The sequence below is a fragment of the Polypterus senegalus genome, chromosome 12, assembly GCF_016835505.1.
Source record: "Polypterus senegalus isolate Bchr_013 chromosome 12, ASM1683550v1, whole genome shotgun sequence".
Classification (NCBI taxonomy): domain Eukaryota; kingdom Metazoa; phylum Chordata; class Cladistia; order Polypteriformes; family Polypteridae; genus Polypterus; species Polypterus senegalus.
This window is the reverse complement of record NC_053165.1, coordinates 16,860,293-16,879,066: the sequence shown is the minus strand read 5'-3', so window position 1 is coordinate 16,879,066 and position 18,774 is coordinate 16,860,293. Positions and strand designations below refer to the sequence as shown.

Below are 18,774 nucleotides of genomic sequence, written 5' to 3'. Positions count from 1 at the left end.
ATGGGAGAGTAGAAAAGGGAAAAAAACCCACAAATGACATCTCAGCTGGAGTTTTCCAAAAGGCTCATGGGAGATTTGGAAGTCATCTGGATGGAGTCACTATGGCCTGATGAGACAAAATTGAGCTTCTTTGCCATCAAACTCAATGCCATAAATGGCGTAAGCAAAATACTGCATGTTATCAAAAGCACCACATCCCCACCATCTAGCATAGTGGTGGCAGCATCATGTTGTGGGGATCCTTCTCTGCAGTTGGCCCTAGCACTGCATCTCCTGCAACATTATTATTATTATTATTATTATTATTATTATATTGGTTTATTACATGAATTTGCTGAATGCTATGTCCGTGTCCTGACCAAGGATCTAAGGTTTAACTCAGCACTTTATGAAGAATTTGACTGGTACCCAATCTTCTGTACTTGTTGGGCTGTATGGTGTCCTGTCAGTTCCTGCAGATTCTTTTTGAATTCTTTCTTGATGATATCAAGAGCTTCCACCACCAAAGGCATAACTCCAGTCTTAGTGTACCATGATCTCCTGATCTTGACGGCCAGATCTTTATATCTGTTTGGTTTTTCAGATTCTTTGAGCAAGATGTTGTTGTCATCTGGGACTGCTATATGGATCAGCAGACATTGTTTCTTCCTCTTGTGATGGACCACATAAGCTGAAATGGTACTTCCATGACCCACATAATGGTAGGGTCTCCAGTGCTGACAGTATCATCCAGCATGCTTCACCGCAGGAGCTTTCACCAGTCCCAGCTTTATGGGAGAATGGCAAAGGGAAACAAAAAAAACCAATGACATCTTGGCTAGAGTTGGCCAAAAGGCACATAGGAGACTCTAAAGTCAGCTTGGAGAAGGTACTTTCTATGGTCTGATGAGACAAAAATTGATCTTTCTTACCATCTAACCAAATGCCATATTTGGCATAAGCAAAACACTGCATGTTATCAAAAGCACCACATCCCCACCATCAAGCATAGTGGTGGTTGTGGTCAGGGATTTTTTGTGATGGTATGAACTGGTGCAGTATACCAGCACCTCGGCCTTGACAGCTGGTCGTGGCATTGACAACATATTAAATGATTCCATAATCCATCGTGTGCTGAGTCTCAGTTGTATTCCAGATTCACTAAGTGAGTGCAATTGAGGTTTTCGCAAATTAATCTGATTGTTACACCAATGAGAGCCTTGTTACTGACAAGCACTGCCTCTTCATATGATTGGTTGCACTTTGATCCTATGAGATACGTCCATTAATGGCTGTTGGAAGGACAACAATCAGCCACTGACACTCATAGTAAAGAAAGAATTAGGAAAACTGCATATGATGAGAACATGCAAAAATTTGGGAATTTTCTTTAAAACTCAAACAAATTAAGCTTTGATCAACTGATTACAACTTGTGGGGATGCTACTCTGAAGACCCTGGAATAAATAGATAGATAGATAGATAGATAGATAGATAGATAGATAGATGAAAGGCACTACATAATTAAAATACAGATAGATAGATAGATAGATAGATAGATAGATAGATAGATAGATAGATAGATAGATAGATAGATAGATAGATAGATAGATAGATAGATAGATAGATAGATAGATAGATAGATAGATAGATAGATACTTTAGTAATCCCAAGAGGAAATTCACACACTCTAGCAGCATACTGATAAAAAACAATATTAAATTAAAGAGTGATAAAAGTGCAGGTATAACAGACAATAACTTTGTATAATGTTAACGTTTACCCCTCCGGGTGGAATTGAAGAGTCATATAGTGTGGGGGAGCAACGATCTCCTCAGTCTGTCACTGAAGCTGCTCTTCTGTCTGGAGATGATCCTGTTCAATGTTTGTGAGGGTAAAATGGATGCAGCAAAGTATAGAGAAATCCAGGGGGAATGTCTGCAAGTAACCTACACTTTGGGAGAAGATTTATGCTTCAACAAGGCAACAACCCCAAGCATAAAGCCAAAGCTTTAAAAACAATAATGTGAATATCATGGTGTGGCCAAGCCAGTGTCCAGATCTCAATCCAACTGAGAATTTGTGGCTAACCACTGGGCCACAAAGCAGCCTATAATTAGACAAATATACTGTAAATGAAAGACCTGTGTGTGTATGGAGCAGTCTGCTCTGCTCATGCTCAACCACAGCCACTAGATGGCGCATGCGTGCACTTTTACATTTTGTCGGCGCTTTCATGCACCTCACTTCTCACTATGAAAGACGTGTGTGTAGCAAACGCCATGGAGACACAATATCGAAAGGAAGTAAACGCCGCAGCTCATGAACGTTCAAGTGAAATACCTCAGTAATGGAGGGCAAGGTTTGAAGTTTCCACTAAATATATTGTCTATCTGGAGGTATTTTCTTGAGACAAAGTCTAATAAGACTCGTATGCCAGCTATACGGCTAAGATATGGTATCTGCATTGTGTCTTCTCACAAAAGCCAGTGGGGCAGCAAGCACAGGGAGGTCCACGTCCTCTGCACTGGGTCATTCTTAAGAGTTAGCTGACGCCTCTCCAAGTTCACAAATATAATAAAATTGCTAGGGAGTCTTTGGGTTGTTTTTTTGACCCAGCTAGTAAACATATATTCAGGATTATTCTTTAAGTGAACAATTAATTTAAAGATCCATCATAATAGCTCACTGTTATTCAACTCTCATGTCTCAGTCGAGTATAAAGGACATTTTTGGGTGATGAGCTCTTTCCTGCTGATGGGCTTTACATGAAACAACCTGGAAAAGGTAAAACAATTCAATCTGTAGTATTAAGCCGAGGTCGGCTTGGCCCACTGGCAAAGTGGGAACAAAACATATGACAAAGATACATGCAATATATTATTTAAAAAAAAAAAATAAAACAGCAAATTCAATTAAAAAAGAGTAGTTTTAGCAAAAGGGTGGAAGAGACTAAGGTTAGCAAGGAAAGTTACATCTGCTAGTTCAGTCAGGGCGTTCAGAAGGACACTTCATCGAGCAGCTGTTATAAAGTGCTGGATTCCCTGCACTTCCTACATTTTATTTGTTTTCAATGGAAGAATTATAACTAGGAAACGGTATTGAGTGACCAGAAAAATTATAACTTTCTTGGAACAGTCAGTTCATTTGAGAAAATCTAATAATAATTTTCTCATTTGGACAGCAATGCTATTACTCATCGAGGCTCTAATGACAAAGCTGCTGCAGAACGTCTTGCCCATAATTAGCATTTAGCACTACTGCCATCATAAACTATTACATAAAGACATATGACTCTACTAAAGAATTATTTCTTCAGATTGAAAAATAAACCAAAGCCGTATATGTAATAAAAACAATGACATTCTCTTTTACCAGAAATGCTAATTCTGTTAGTGCACCCTCTCCCTGGTTGATCCCTGCCTTCAATGCTGCCAAGACAGGCACAAACTCCAATTGCAATAAACTGAATCGAAACAACTTTGACAAATGATGGATACATTCAATGAGTGATTGCTCATGGAGTCCCTAATGAGGCACATTACCTGCATTGTGAGGGAGCGTCAGTTACGACACTACGGCCATGTGGCGCGATTCCCCAAGGGTGATCCGGCTCATAAGATCCTTATTACTGAGGACCCAAGTGGCTGAACCAGGCCAAGGGGACGCCCACATAATACCTGGCTGCAGCAGATAGAGGGTCATTTCCGGAGGGTGGGACTGGACCACATGTCTGCCTAGGGGGTTGCCAACCAGGATCCCAAGCTGTTTCGCTGTTTGGTGGAGTCGGCAACGTGCTGTACCAGAGCATGCTCCTCCCAACTTGACCTGACCTGACCTGATTCATCAAGTAAAACAGCCCCATAGAGGGTGGAGGGCAGCAGAGATGGGGTGAATCAGACTAAGCTGGTTTAATAATGGATTGAGTGATGGATTCATTCAACTAAAGGGTCCTACTCATGGTTGGTCCCTGCATTACGGCCAGTACTGCTGAGGCAGTCTCCATCTCTCTCTATGACCCAAGGACTGAATAAAGAAATGTGGGTGGAGTGGCAAGATAAAGTATGTGAATTAATGGTATTTGGCATTAATTGGTCGCTAAATGTGATCCGATCATCGTCTAAGTCATAAGTATAGACAAACACATTATGCTTAAGATAATAACACACAAATATAATCTTTCATCTCTTTTTTGAACATGCCTATCAAATATTCACAGTGTGCTGTGGAAAACATTAAATCCAAGGATTCATTTGCAACTGGTCGTTGCCAGCAATTACATTGAAAAAAGACTTCTGGTGGCTACAGAACGATATGCAAAACATTCAGGAGGAGGTGAATTTAAGAACTGCTTCTGCTCAGCCATATACTAGAGATATCTCAAGATCATTGCACAACATCTCTATCAGTTATGTTTCTTGGCCTTGACTGGCCAACTCAGAAAGGCAGATTCTCTCTTTTTGGCTTACATTGATGTTTATGGTCATTGTATCTATAGGGTGGTCCAGATCTAATTATGCAATTTTCATTACACTACAACTTATTAAGTTTATTACATAGAAAATCACCCAACAGATCCCAGACCATCGAGAAGTGTGCAAACTGACAACATGAAAAATCGTCTTCACACCGAACTGGAATCGTTCCCGCCTAAATCAAAGTCAACCAGATGATCTGGATCTGCATAATTAGATCTGGACCACCCTGTATCTATCTATCTAATCCTGCCTACTATACTAAAATCTATCTATTGAATCCTGCCTACTATACTAAAATCTATGTATCGAACCCTGCCTACTATACTAAAATCTATCTATCGAACCCTGCCTACTATACTAAAATCTATCTATCGAACCCTGCCTACTATACTAAAATCTATCTATCGAATCCTGCCTACTATACTAAAATCTATCTATCGAACCCTGCCTACTATACTAAAATCTATCTATCGAATCCTGCCTACTATACTAAAATAAATATGTATCTATCTATTAGAGATAAGTTAAGATATTTTTCCAATCCACACCTGTGAATGTTTGAATGATGTACTACTATTCAGTTTGCACAAATGTAATATAATAATTTGTAGATTATTAGTGTTTGTGTGTGTCCTGCGGTGGGTTGGCACCCTGCCCAGGATTGGTTCCTGCCTTGTGCCCTGTGTTGGCTGGGATTGGCTCCAGCGGACCCCCGTGACCCTGTATTCGGATTCAGCGGGTTAGAAAATGGATGGATGGATGGTTAAAACAGGTTATGTTTGCTCATCACTTTAACTTAGATGAAGATCACACCATATTTTAAGACACATATATACTGTACATAAATGTGATAAAGTTTCACATACTTTTTTGCCATTGCCTATGAATAAATGGGCATGTATAATTAAGAAATAACATTTGAAAAAGAAGTAAAATAAATAGGCAGGAACAAAAAATGGATAGAAGCATTGGAACAAAATGTCTAATGGTAACTAAAAGGATGGATTTAAAGCACTAGAAAACGGAATCATTAGCGTACAGTATTACAGTATAATACATTATTATGTATGCTATTATATTCACTTTTTTTACATTATCATGTATGCTATTATGTTCCATTTTTATAATGATTATTTCAAATATTGTCAAATGTCAATTTATGACTTTATGTTGGCTTGTTGTGATAAAATATGCCCTGAGATGCATGGGCTTCCAGTCCTGGTGTCTGATGCTTGAAACCCCAAAATGCAAAAAATGGACTCAAGAAAATGGAAGTGAGTAGAGGCAAGAAACCTTGAAGCAGAGACTTTGACAACCTTGATGAAGAATCTGGATGTGATATTGTGACTATTTAGCTATTAGCTAAACAAACGACTGTAATGAGCTGAATGATCTCTTCCTTTTTGTCCATTTCCTGTGTTATTATATTTTAGACAAACATTTACTGTTTTAGGTGTATATTTGTGCAGTAGGAACGTACACTCCTCTAAAACAGTAATCACTAGAATGATTATTATATTGTGAAAAGAATATTACGAGATTTGCTAACAGCTTACTACATTATGTTCCAAGAAAGCAACAATAACATATATTTAGTAAATGCCCTGGCAGGGGTTTATTGTAAATTTTCTGAAGCGTATCTAGTTGTGCTAAATGAAACTGCAGTAACTTTCAGTGGACTGTGCAATTTTCTTATGATGAAAAAGATTCCAATCCCACTCAGCTCCACCCGGCCTTCCAATCCCTCTGTTCTCCACAAAACAAATTCTAGAAATAGTAGTCCCTTCAAGGCAAAAAAAAAAAACAGCAAATACGATCTTTGAATGGGAAAAAGCCTTGCACCTCTTCTTTGAGCAGAATGCAATGGGACTAAGCCCCCATTTTACAGCACCCTTTTTCCCTATCGGGACAGGTGCTCAGTGCAGTAAAAGAGCCAGGACACAGAGGAGAGGTGAGTGACCCGAGACCTGTGTCCCACCTTGTGATCCATTGGCAGAGCGGTGGTGGTGCTGTCAGCGGCTCTGCTGGCCCTCCCTCCCGGTTGGGGCATCTGCAGGTGTAGGGGGGCCTAAAAACAGAAGACATGATGCAAAGTGATTAAACCTTGATACACTTCTATTATTTGACATCTCAATACAGGCCACAAAAAAAAATAATAATAATAAATAAAAGAATAAATAAAATCGCCTTTTTACTAGCCAACCAAGAAGCGTATTTTGCAAAGCTGTAAGCCACCATAACAACTAATCGATTGCGTGGGGAGAGATTTGTCACAAAGTCTCATGGAGAAAAACTGAAGGCAGAAGCGTGTGCAGTCACAGCAGAAGGCAGAACCTCTCAGGTCGGACATTAAGGTTGGCCGCCTCTCTGGAACAGAGCCACTTTGTGTGGAGCGTCCTTATTTTTGAAATACACTGTGCAGATTTTTGGCCAAGAAATCATAGCAGCGTGGCGTTGGACATCTTTTGACTTCATTTCTTTTGACTTTACTCCAATACATTTCAGTCTCCATTTCATCAATATTTTCAAACCAATACATTTTATGACAATTCAGGCAAACAGCAGAGAGCTATTGAGTGCAATAAGCACTTGACTGCTCAAATTGGGACCTCTCAGTGATCAAAAATTGTATTTTTTTGTTTGATGCTCTTTAATATTATCATACGAAAAATCCATTTTTTTTTGGACACCAAATCCATTTTTTTTGTGTGAAAAGGTGTAAAAATGAGCTTTCTGCTTCTATGTACTGAGGGCTCCTTCAAATCCTAACCATATCAAGACCCCTTCACATGTGGTCATGCGAAAAAGTAAGTACACCCCTTGGAAATGGTCCACTTTTTCCACATATTTTACAAACAGTGCCTAGAGATAAACATTAGAACAATATAGATGAGAACAGGACATTCAGCCCAACAAAGCTCGCCAATCCTATCCACTTATTTCTTCCAATAAAACATCAAGTTGAGTTTTAAAAGTTCCTAAGGTTTTACTGTCCACCACACTACTTGGTCTCTTATTCCACTTGTCTATAGTTCTTTGTGTAAAGAAAAACATCATCATGTTTGTGCAAAATTTACCCTTCACAAGTTTCCAACTCTGTCCCCGTGTTCTCGATGAACTCATTTTAAAGTCATCATCTCGATCCACTGGACTAATTCCTTTCATAATTTTAAACACTTCAGTCAGGTCTCCTCTTAATCTTCTTTTTGTTAAACTGTAAAGGCTCAGCTCTTGTAATTTTTCCTCACAATTCATCCCCTGTAGTGCTGTAATCAGTCTAGTTACTATTCTCTGGACTTTTTCTAGTGCTGTTATGTCCTTTTTGTAGGCTGGCGACCCAAACTGCATCCAGGACTCCAGATGAGGCCTCACCAGTGTGTTATAAAGCTTGAGCAGAACCTCCTGTGACTCGTACTCCACACGTTAAGGCGCTATATAACCTGACAATCTGTTAGCCTTCTTAATGGCTTCTGAACACTGTCTGCCAGTTGACAGTGTCGAGTCCACTATGACTCCAAAATCTTTCTCATAAGGTGGACTCTCAATTTTCAGATGTCCCATTGTGTATTCAAACCTAACATTTTTACTTCATATGTGTAATTCTTTACATTTACTGACATTAAATTTCTTCTGTCACAAATCTGCAGTGCAAGTCCTTCTGCAATGATTTAACGGATTCCAGATTATCTGCTAATCCACCTATCTTGGTATCATCTGCAAACTTAACCAGCTTGCTACTTATATTCCTATCTAAATCATTTATATACAGGGTGGTCCAGATCTAATTATGCAGATCCAGATCGTCTGGATGACTTTGATTTATACGGGGATGATTCCAGTTCGGCACGAAGACGATTCTTCATGTCGTCAGTTCGCACACTACTTGATGGTCTGGGATTTTTCAGATGATTTTCGATGTAATAAACTTAATAAGTTAGAGCGTAATGAAAATTGCATAATTAGGTCTGGACCACCTTATATACTAAACATAGCAATGGCACGAGCACTGACCCCTGCTGGTCACCACTCTTAACATCACTCAATTCTGATGGGTTCCTCACACCATCACCCTTGGCTTCCTGTGTCTGAGCCAATTCTGCACCCACCTACAAACACCACCCTGTACTGACACTTCTTTCAGTTTGATATCCAACCTCTCATGTGGCACCTTATCAATGCTTTCTGAAGGTAACGTACTTGAATAAAAACACAAAGAAAATTGGCCTTTTCATTCATTTTTTTCATAAAAATATTGTAGCGACCCGGCAGTCAGTGCTGCCGGAGTGATGCATTATGGGAAGGTTGTACGTTCACTGCTTTTTATAATGTTTTTCCTGTTGTATTTATTAATGTCTTAACTTGTAAATAATTGTTGTGTTTGTGTTCAATTAGTTGGGTGGGTTTGGGTCATCGCCGTCCAGGGTTATTTATTTTGTAAAAAGTACCGGTTATGTGAAATGTGTCTTCGTGCATGACCTTGACCATGGCAGTGCAATAATGTCGAGCTTTGTTTACTGGCTATCTGTGAATAAAGAGATACAACAGGACAGAGCTGTTATTCATTGCTAAGATTTTATCTAAGCAATTAATGCCGAGACACTCGGAGTCGTGCGGTGTATGGGACACGAGTGCTCGTTACTTAAAGAGCTGGGTACAGCTGCGTGTTTAACGCTGGCAATCCGCTAGCCGACAGCTTGGGAAAGGTGCACGGCAGCGATCGGCTTTAAAAACTTAAAGACTCGACCCCAGGTCGCTACAATATCAACAAACATAATGGGCCACTGGGGAAAAAGTAAGTCCACCCTCGGCCTGAGAAGAAATGACTTCTTGTAGGTGTTCTACATAACTTGCCACCAGTGCCTGACATCGACTCGGTGAAATTTGTGACCTCTCCTCCATGCAACACTCTTTCATCTGCCAGACGTTTGTGGATTTTCATGCATGTAATGTCCGTTTCAAATCCCCCCATAGCATTTCAATGAGATTCAAATCTGGCTTTGTCTTCTTCTTTCTGATCCGTTCCTTGGTGGATTTGCTAGTGTATCGCATTAAAAGGTCCATTTCTAGTACTACTTAATCTTTTAGACAGATGGCCTCATTCTTCTCAAACACACTTTGATATGATGCAGAATTCATAGTTGGCTCAACGACTGCAAACCTTCCAGGTCCTGAGGCAGCAAAGCAATCCCAAACCATAATATTTTCCACCACTGTGCTTCATAACTGCCATGAGGATCTTCTCCCAAATTGCTCTTTTTGGTTTGCGCCAAACATACCCACCGTTACTTTGACCGAATAGCTCCATCTTTGATTCATCTGTTCTGAGTACATTAATCCAGAAGGCCTGGCCTTTCCCTAGATGTCCAATGGCAAACTGTAACCTTGTAATCTTTTTGGACAATAAAGGCTTTTCCTGGCACACCTCGCACGAACATCAAATTTATAAAATCTCTTTCTGATTGTCGATGCATGTACTGTACTTTGACCACAAGAGGCACCTGCAAGATCTTGCGATGAAGTTTTAAAGTTCTTTTAGTATCAAACATTCAGCTCTTGGACTGAATTTGCTGGGCCAGACCTCGACAAATTAGGCAGATGTTTGAATTCGGCACCACTGGTAGACGATTTTTTTTCCTTACAGTGGAATGACTGATCTCAAAGAATGTGACAATCTTTTTAAATTCCTTCCCCGACTCCAAGGCATCCACAACCTTCTTTTTTGAGGGCTTGAGAGAGCTCTTTGAATCTTTGCAGGATGACACCACACACATCAACAGCAAACAGATCACCAGAAACCTTAAGTTTAAATCAGATAGGGCCCACCTGCATACTCCGTAAGGAGGTTCTAATCACCGGCACTTACTCTGGAACACCTGATTGTAATTTTATGGATGTGAAGTTCTGATAAACGTAGGGGTGGACTTACTTTTTCCATGTAAGAAATCTGCATTTTTGTGAGGAGAACGATTACACCATGTCAGTATTATGTGTCATTTGTTCTGTCATGAAATTGAGGTTTTGCCTTTAAAGGCAGGGGTGTCCAACTCTGGTCCTGGAGGGCCGCAGTGGCTGCAGGTTTTCATTCTAACCTTTTTCCTAATCAGTGACAAGTTTTTACTGCTAATTAACTCCTTTTCATTTTAGTAGCCCTTTTTTTTTTAAGGATTCAGTTCTCAGAATTGATTCTTTTCTTCATTAAATGACAGCAAACCAGAAATGAGATGTGAAACGAGCCAACAGATGACCAGCTAAACTGAGGCTTCAAACTCCAACCAATTTCACTCCTACCAATTTCTTAATGAGAAGCAGATTCTTGCTGTTAATTTAGCCCATTATTTAATTCCATGGCTTGTTGCTGCTCTCATTCTGCCATAGCAGACATTCCCAAAACTGTTGATTTTTCTGTTTTTTCTAAGAACACTGTCAAAATGTTTTGGTGACCTGAGAGATCAGCCTTACTGAGACCTCCACCTTTCTTTACTTTCAGATATTGTGTGATGGGCACAGGTGAGCTGGTCATGTTTTGTGTCTCATTATTGTTTGGCTGCTAATTAAGGAAAAAGAAACAACGAAGGGGACTGAGTCACGTCAATTAAAGCTAAGGCAAATGAAGTTAATTAGCAGCAAAAACTGGTCACTAATGAAGAAGATGGTTAGAATGAAAACCTGCAGCCACTGTGGCCCCTCCAGGACGGGAGTTCAACACCCCTGCTTTAAGGGAAGCCATTTTGCGTACTGTTGTCAGGGTCACGACTCTCGTTTCTAGGGGTGGAGTCTCCAGGGTTGTGACCTTGACTTAAACAGCAACCGGCAAAAAAAAAAGGTCAGCCTTGAACCTTATCCGATCTGCAGATACCTGTCCTTGCTACCTTTTGATTTATTGTGTATTTAATCTTCTAGATTTGCCTGGTTTTTGACTCAGTGCCCATTTTCTCTTGTCTTCGATTTTGCTTCTCGTCTGGGTTTTGGTCACTACTGTTTATTTTTCTTTTCGTTTGTTTTGCCTTTTGCCCGCTTCTTTTCGGCTTACTCAGAAATTCATTATTCCATTTTGCCTGCCGAGTCAGGACGTGTTCAAGTATATCCCCTTTATCTGTAGGCACTGTTTGCATGAAGACCTGCTGTTTGCCTGTTCAAATGTATTGAAAAATAGTCATCGGTTTCCAAGGGGTGTCCTTACTTTTTCACCTGTCCGAGGATCTAGAAGGTGCTCTCTGTCTATCTGCTTTCCAATCTGATATAGCGCCTTTCATATCTCTGGATGCCTTGCTATAATGCCATTTGTCTTTCACCCTATGTATTAATGTACTGTATGTACAGTACCTATTGATCATGTAGCAATTGTCTCACCTATTCAACTGTAAAAGGTGCGAAAGATACCTTAAAGAAATAAGCAGCAAAAAACATACTTTATGATTACTTACGCTTATCTTCACATTTCATAATACATTTACTTATTTGTGTCTTTTTATTAATTTAATTTTATCCAGAATGTTCCTCAAGAGTGGATCAGCTTCACAGTTTGACCCATCCGAAGAGGTAATTTCTCTATGGTATAAGATGTGGAAACCAATTAGCTAGTATAGTAAAGTTAACCTACCTAGCATGTGACCTGACTTTTAAAAGATACATTTAGGCACGCCACCATGGACAAATGAAAGCAATTTCATATTTCTTGAACTCCTTTTAATTTGTACATACATATCTGTAGGCAATGCAATGCCTAACGAAGGGACGGCCCTAAAACTACCCTCTTCTAATGGAAGTCAGGCATCTTTCGTTATGGCAGTACGAGGATTAAAGGGGATTGTTGTAAAAAAGGAATGGCTTATTTTGTAACTTTACATCACCACTCAAAAAAACAGGAAAATTACTAAGACTGGTCATAAACTGTTTTTTAAAAGGTCCCCTAGCCATCATAATCAACAGCCAATGTGTTTGAGAAGAAAACCTAAAAGGAGGCTGTGGAGAAACCTCACACAGACACACACTTAGGTCAACTTCATTGGCTCGGACGTGGAAATTCAAGCCATCCTCCTAAACTCCCAATTAATTTATCAGACTAAGCAGGCTGGAGGGTAACTGGGCACTGGAGAGAGAGAGAGAGCAGCTGTCTACACTCCATGCGGGGGCTGGGGAGGGTGGTCATCACATGTGCTCAGGAGTAACAAGACTGTTGAAAGAGCGAAGGCCAACTTGCTAATGATGGGCTTCACTGATGAGCACAACTGACACGTCGGCCTTTTCATGATGGCACTGGCTGCCAGATGATCTCACAAGCTCTGCAGGGTGGGCCTTGGGAACACTGGGAAACACAAAGTATTTCTTTTCTGTTGTGAATGTTTGACAGAAATCTTCAGGCAGAGAAAAAAAATCTGAACAAGTTTTCTCAATAAGAAATAATAAGAGCTGTAATGTACTGTGTGAACTTCAAAATGTGTCACCCCAATAAAACTCTTGTAATGACTGGGATTATACTCTGTCCTCGCTTAAACCCACGTTACACTGGTTTCAGTTGTAGCCATCATTTACATAATCTTAAGAAGTCGGAGGGGCAGTTCGTGGAACGCTCCCATGAAGACAATCACCTAAGGTGACATACCTAATGACTGACACCAATTAGTCTGCAACTGACTGTGATAAAATCTAACAGCTTAGGAGGAGGGGCGGGGCTGTGCCCACGGAAGAGCCGACAGCCAATGAATGCTCGTCCAGAAGAACAATGCACAGAATGTAGTGATGAGGTATAAGAAGCATGCATTTGCTGAACCTCACAAACACAAGAGATGCTCATCTGTCCGATATCTCATGTTTAATGTGCTAAAAAAGGGCCGAGACTGCAGCTGAATGCACCACACTGTTATTAGCCCTTGAGGCAGAGCTGCTATAGTGCTGTCAATGTCATTGGGGGCTTTGGTCCGCACAAATAGAAGAGAAACTCGTCTGTCTGATATCTCATGTTTAATGTGCTAAAAAAAGAGCTGAGACTATGGCTGAACGTACCACAGTTATTAGTCCTTGGGGCAGAGCCGTTATAGTGCCGTCAATGTCACTGGGGGCTTTGGACCTCACAAAAAGAAGAGAAGCTCATCTGTCTGATGTCTCATATTTTATGTGCTAATAAAAGGCCAAGACCACAGCTATTAACCCTTGGCACAGAGCCACTATAGTGCTGGCAACGTCAGGCAGCACAGGGGCTTTGGACCTCGCAAACAGAAAAGAAGCTCGTCTGTCTGATGTCTCGGATTTTACATACCACAACAGAAAGGAAAAAATTAATTAAGGGAAGAGATTGCATCATACTATTGGCTACCAGAACAACTGCACTAGAAGATTGATGCTCGATCGGCAATTTTATTTGTGTAATTTGACAAGGAGCAGTGAGGAGATCAGCGACTGCTATCAGTAAATCTGATATTCCTCTTGACACAAGTCACAAAACGTGACATTGGCTTTACAGACACTGTTGAGGCTAAGTGCACATCTGGCTCACCATTGGACCTAACTGTTCAGAGCACCACATTCAGAACGGTACCGAGTGGCCTACACACAGCACTTTTGGATAATGGAAAGTTGCCGTGTGAAATGAAGACTGATGAACTAAGTGGCTTGAGCATTCATCAGCCGCTGGCTTTAATTGCAAAATATGATCACAACTAAGCCTTACAGAGGTATGTCAAGTAACAAATGTTTTAATTTGTAATTCTGTTTTATGCTCGAACCCTTGTAGAATTTGTTAAAGTGTGTTATCATTTCTCATCAGTTAAAAAGATTAGTAATTAAACTGGCATGTTAGCAAAAAAAACTTACAACACATAAGGAAGTTGGGTTCAGCAGACACACTTCATAGTTAGAAATCAAAGGGAGCTTGAAAATGTCACTTCATATCACCAAATCTAACTGTTGCCATGCTAGGTGGAAGGAAATATCCAAACCTTACCTGCGGCCTCCGGCCTCGATTGACATATGTGCATACGGGGTTGTAGGCTCCTGTACCACAGACATACAAATGGGTTCGATTCCATGGCTCAATCAGGCGAATAAAGTTGCCACACTCCCCCTAGAAATAAGCATTAAAAATCAAACTTAAAAAATTGGGTTGATGCAAACACAAAACAAAACAGTGTAACATTTAAAGAACAGCTCCTTTAGTGTTAAGAAAAAAAAAACATTTATGATCACGTATTTGTATTACTGGAAATCCAACCATTAAGATCACCAAACTCAAAATATCCACGTAAAATGTGTTGTTCTGGTCACAGCCACACCTTTGAGATGATAAGCACTAAGAAAATAGGAGTATCAGACACAGGTCTTGGAGGGCTATGCTGTAAGAAAATGGCTAAACCGGGTGTTTCGAACACAGAATCTGGAAGGCTGCAGTGACTATCTATCTATCTATCTAATCCTGCCTACTATACTAAAATTAAAAGCTATCTATCTATCTATCTATCTATCTATCTATCTATCTATCTATCTAATCCTGCCTACTATACTAAAATTAAAAGCTATCTATCTATCTATCCTACTGTACTATCTATTTATCTATCTATCTTGCCTACTATACTAAAATTAATATCTATGTATCTATTTATCTATCTATCTTGCCTACTATACTAAAATATCTATCTATCTATCTATCTATCTATCTATCTATCTATCTATCTAAAGTGAGCCAGCCGATGACTAGCTAACTCACAGATCTCAGACTGAATAACTTGAGGTCCACCATTTTCACTCATAATGTTAATGAGATGCACAATCCCAAAACTTTGTTTTTCTGTTTTCTAAGAGCACCATCAAAATATTTTTGGACCAGAAAAGATCAATATTTCCCTGGGCTTCATTTTTCTTTTCTTTTAAAACATTATATTGATGTAGATATTGTACAAGGGACACATGGAATCAAGTGTTTCCTTTTCTCTACTGCCAAAATGTTCTCTTTACTATGGTAACATCATGTCATCTGAGATAGCGGGAGCACTGGAATCATCAGATGGACTGGTTCTTTCATCAGACTAGACCGTCCAGCACAAACCCTATTACAGAATGCCCAGGAGGGGTGGGCTGCTGACTGGAGTTTTTGTTTTCCTCTCCTACATTGTCAACTGTCCATAGCTCAGCAGTTAATTAATGGACAGATACTGTTGGCTTACATTTATGTTCATCAGTTTCAACTTTGTTTTCTGTTTGTTTAAATAAATATGTGTTTTTAGGTTAGCCATGTAAGCAAACAGCTTGAGGAGTCAAAAAAAAAAAAAAAGTTGGGATACCTGCCTGGTAAACCCTTTTAACTGTAATAAAAAATGGCTAAAAAACAAAGCAATATTCTAAGATTCTAGCACTTGTGTAGGTGTTTAGGAGTTTCTCTAGTGTCAGTTTTGTCTCTCACGTCACCTTCTGGGAATGGGACAGCTTTTTACAGGACGGAGACTGGAAGGGGCAGGGTTTGATCTGAGAGGTGGGGCAGGTTTTGATCTGGGTAGTGGGGCAGGTTTTGATCTGGGTGGTGGGGCGGGTTTTGTTCTGGAAGGTGGGGCGGGTTTTGATCTGGGAGGTGGGGCGGGGTTTGAACTGACAGGTGGGGCAGGGTTTGAACTAGGAGGTGGGGCGGGGTTTGATCTGGGAGGTGGGGCAGGGTCTGTTGCCCTTCTTGGCCATTTTGTCTTGGCTGCAAGAAGAGAATGTTAGCATCAGCTTCCCCTTTCATCCTGGAGTGGAACTGTTGCCCTCACCAGAGCCAGAGAAGGTGGTCCCCAGACATGCTTTCATGACAGTGTTTTCATGTCTACCAATTCTGTATTTAGTAATTTGTAAAATCTAGCATTTTTCCCAAGATCTTGTCACAGTGCTCTGCTCCTGCACTATACAAAAATAAACTGGATTGAATTGAATTGTCTTGGAGTTAAATGAAAAGAAAAAAAAATGAAAGGCTCTGAATCTTAAAAAGAAAGTCAATTAAAATTAAGGCAAAAAAGGTCTGTTTGCTTAGTAGCAGTAATAGGTTACTGATTAAGAGAGTGGCTGGAATGAAAACCTGCAAGCCACTGCAGCTCCTGGGATCTGAAGCAGACAAGCTGAACTTTGATGATGGGGTTGCTCTTGCTTATAACTACAGTGGCACTTCTGCCCTCGGCAAAAAGGACTGGTATGCATGTTTGTGCCATGGTGTGTTTCAGCGCTTTCAGCCATTATCAGATTAACCTTCACAGTAATAAAAATAAATACATCAACGTTAAACAATGTGGTAAACATGACTGTACTGTAAACATTGGAAAAAAAAAAAAGTATCAAAGATAGCCTTAAGGTTTTCAAGTCAGCATCGACTAGAAACCGCATAAGTTATTACTGTAGGTATAAAAGTTTAACTAAAATTAAGAATAGGATAGGATTACTGTATGGAGGAATATTTCAGACAAAATTGAACAAATACATGTACTGTGAAATATGATAATAAATAAAGAGAAATGAGCATAATTAAATGTGTCAAGGAATATGTTTTTGTTAGTTTTAATAAATACATTTGCAAATTAAAAAAAGTGCTGAGAAACAGGACAATAAATAAGGGAAAGGAGTGTGAGACGTGAGCGTAAATAAATGTGTCACAGAATATTTTTTGTTGGTTATTTATATCCTTAATTTTGTTCATAATATTCCTCCATATGCCTGTTAGAACTGTCATTTTCACCCGTCAAAGCTGGGAAGGGCGGGCTCTAGCGAGTGCTGTGTTTTGATTGGTGAATCATCAGCACACTGGACTCAAACCTTCGGCCGTCAAATGCCACATTTACAGTACAGCAGACACTTCAGACGCAGGCTCCTAATGATGAATCCAAAGTTTTTAGAATTAAAGTACCCGCTAGCTCAGGAATTCTGGGCAACATTTTCTTGCACTCGCAGTCACAACTTAGCAAATGTGAAAAGTAGGATTTCCAAGTCAAGCAAAGCACCTATGTCCACTCTGTGCATGATTCACCAATCAAAAAGCAGCACTCCCTAGATCCCGCCCACTCAGCTTTGACGAGTGAAAGTGACAGTTTTAAATTCAAGTCGTATTTCATGTTTTGTTTGGAGGAATATTGGGCATGTGGCTTTCCAACTGGCTTAACCCAGACAAGGGTCTGAAGGAGTCTTGAGCGTATCCCAGCTAGAATAAGGTGCGACGGAGGAAGAAATCGTGGACAGGCATGGCAAAATACACACACCCACCCACCAAACACATACTAGAACCAATTTAGTGCTGCCAGTTCACCTAATTGGTGTGTCAACGGACAGTGGGAGGAAACCATGAGAACCTGAAGGAAACCACATGGACACAGCAGAGCATGCAAACTCCATGCAGGGAGTGACCCAGAATATAATCCGTGGTTGCCTTACTGCGAGACAGCAGCACTACCACTGTGCCACCCTAGAAGAAGGCATTTTACGGAAAAAATTAAATAAGCAACAAAAAAACATGTTATGTGACACATTTATTTATTTATCCAAATTCATGCTCTTTTTCTTTATTTATTGTCACAGTTCACAGTTCATTTGTCATGTATGTTTGTTTGTTCACTTTATTTTGGCCAAAATACTCCTCCATATTATGGACTGGCTATATGGAGGGAAAACTTGGTGGCAGAAAAGTTGCATTGAGTGACAAAGCCGGAGGACAGTTTGGGCCACTCAACTTGCCGCCACCACAAATTATGGGCAACCTTGACAGGGTGAGTTATCCTAGTAAATCTTTACTGTAACAAGCAGTGTAGGCAGGCCGGCCTGTCATGGACTGGCACCCATACCCTTGTTTGGTTTTGTTCAGCACTCAATGCTGCCAGGATAGTTGATGGTACTACAAAAGCGTGGGATCAAAACTACATCAAAGGTGTTTACATTACCATACCTACCACACTGTCTTTAATTTTCCCCACCATATTAGTGAATGTGTCCTGGTGGCTAATTAAATACGAGTCTGACATTTCCCATCCCTATAGTTCGTCCAGCATTTTGTAAGACCCCCTGAGTGAGTCACGTACCCCTCCTGTGCTCCAACTGTAAAAAAGTTATCCATGCCACCATTTGTATTATTGTAACTGCCTTGAAAAACAGCAACGCGTTCCTCCAGCTTATCAGTGACAGTAATAGGCAGCTATAAAAAGAAATTGTGATCCACATCCCTGCCACAGTCGTTTCATATGATGTATCACTGTGCTTAACCACAAAAACATTTTCACCGGTAATTCAATTCTAGTCCTTGTCCTCAAACTGTCAGACACCCAGCCCCACAGGATGAGCCAGGGAAACTAGAGCACAAGTCGTCAAAATTAGAATGAAA

The 18,774-nt window shown here is 40.2% G+C and overlaps 1 protein-coding gene across 2 annotated transcripts in view; it reads right to left on the bottom strand.

The window, feature by feature from the left end:
• Window positions 1–18,774, bottom strand: part of LOC120541585 (semaphorin-3F-like) — a 329,969-nt gene that overhangs the window by 88,979 nt on the left and 222,216 nt on the right. The window contains exons 5-6 of one of the 2 annotated variants that reach the window (XM_039773350.1): window positions 14,398–14,517; window positions 6,436–6,525 (exon numbers count right to left, since the gene is read on the bottom strand). In XM_039773350.1, the coding sequence (XP_039629284.1) occupies window positions 6,436–6,525; window positions 14,398–14,517 (210 nt within the window). The remainder of the gene's footprint in view (window positions 1–6,435; window positions 6,526–14,397; window positions 14,518–18,774) is intronic. The other variant, XM_039773351.1, reaches the window with a different exon arrangement.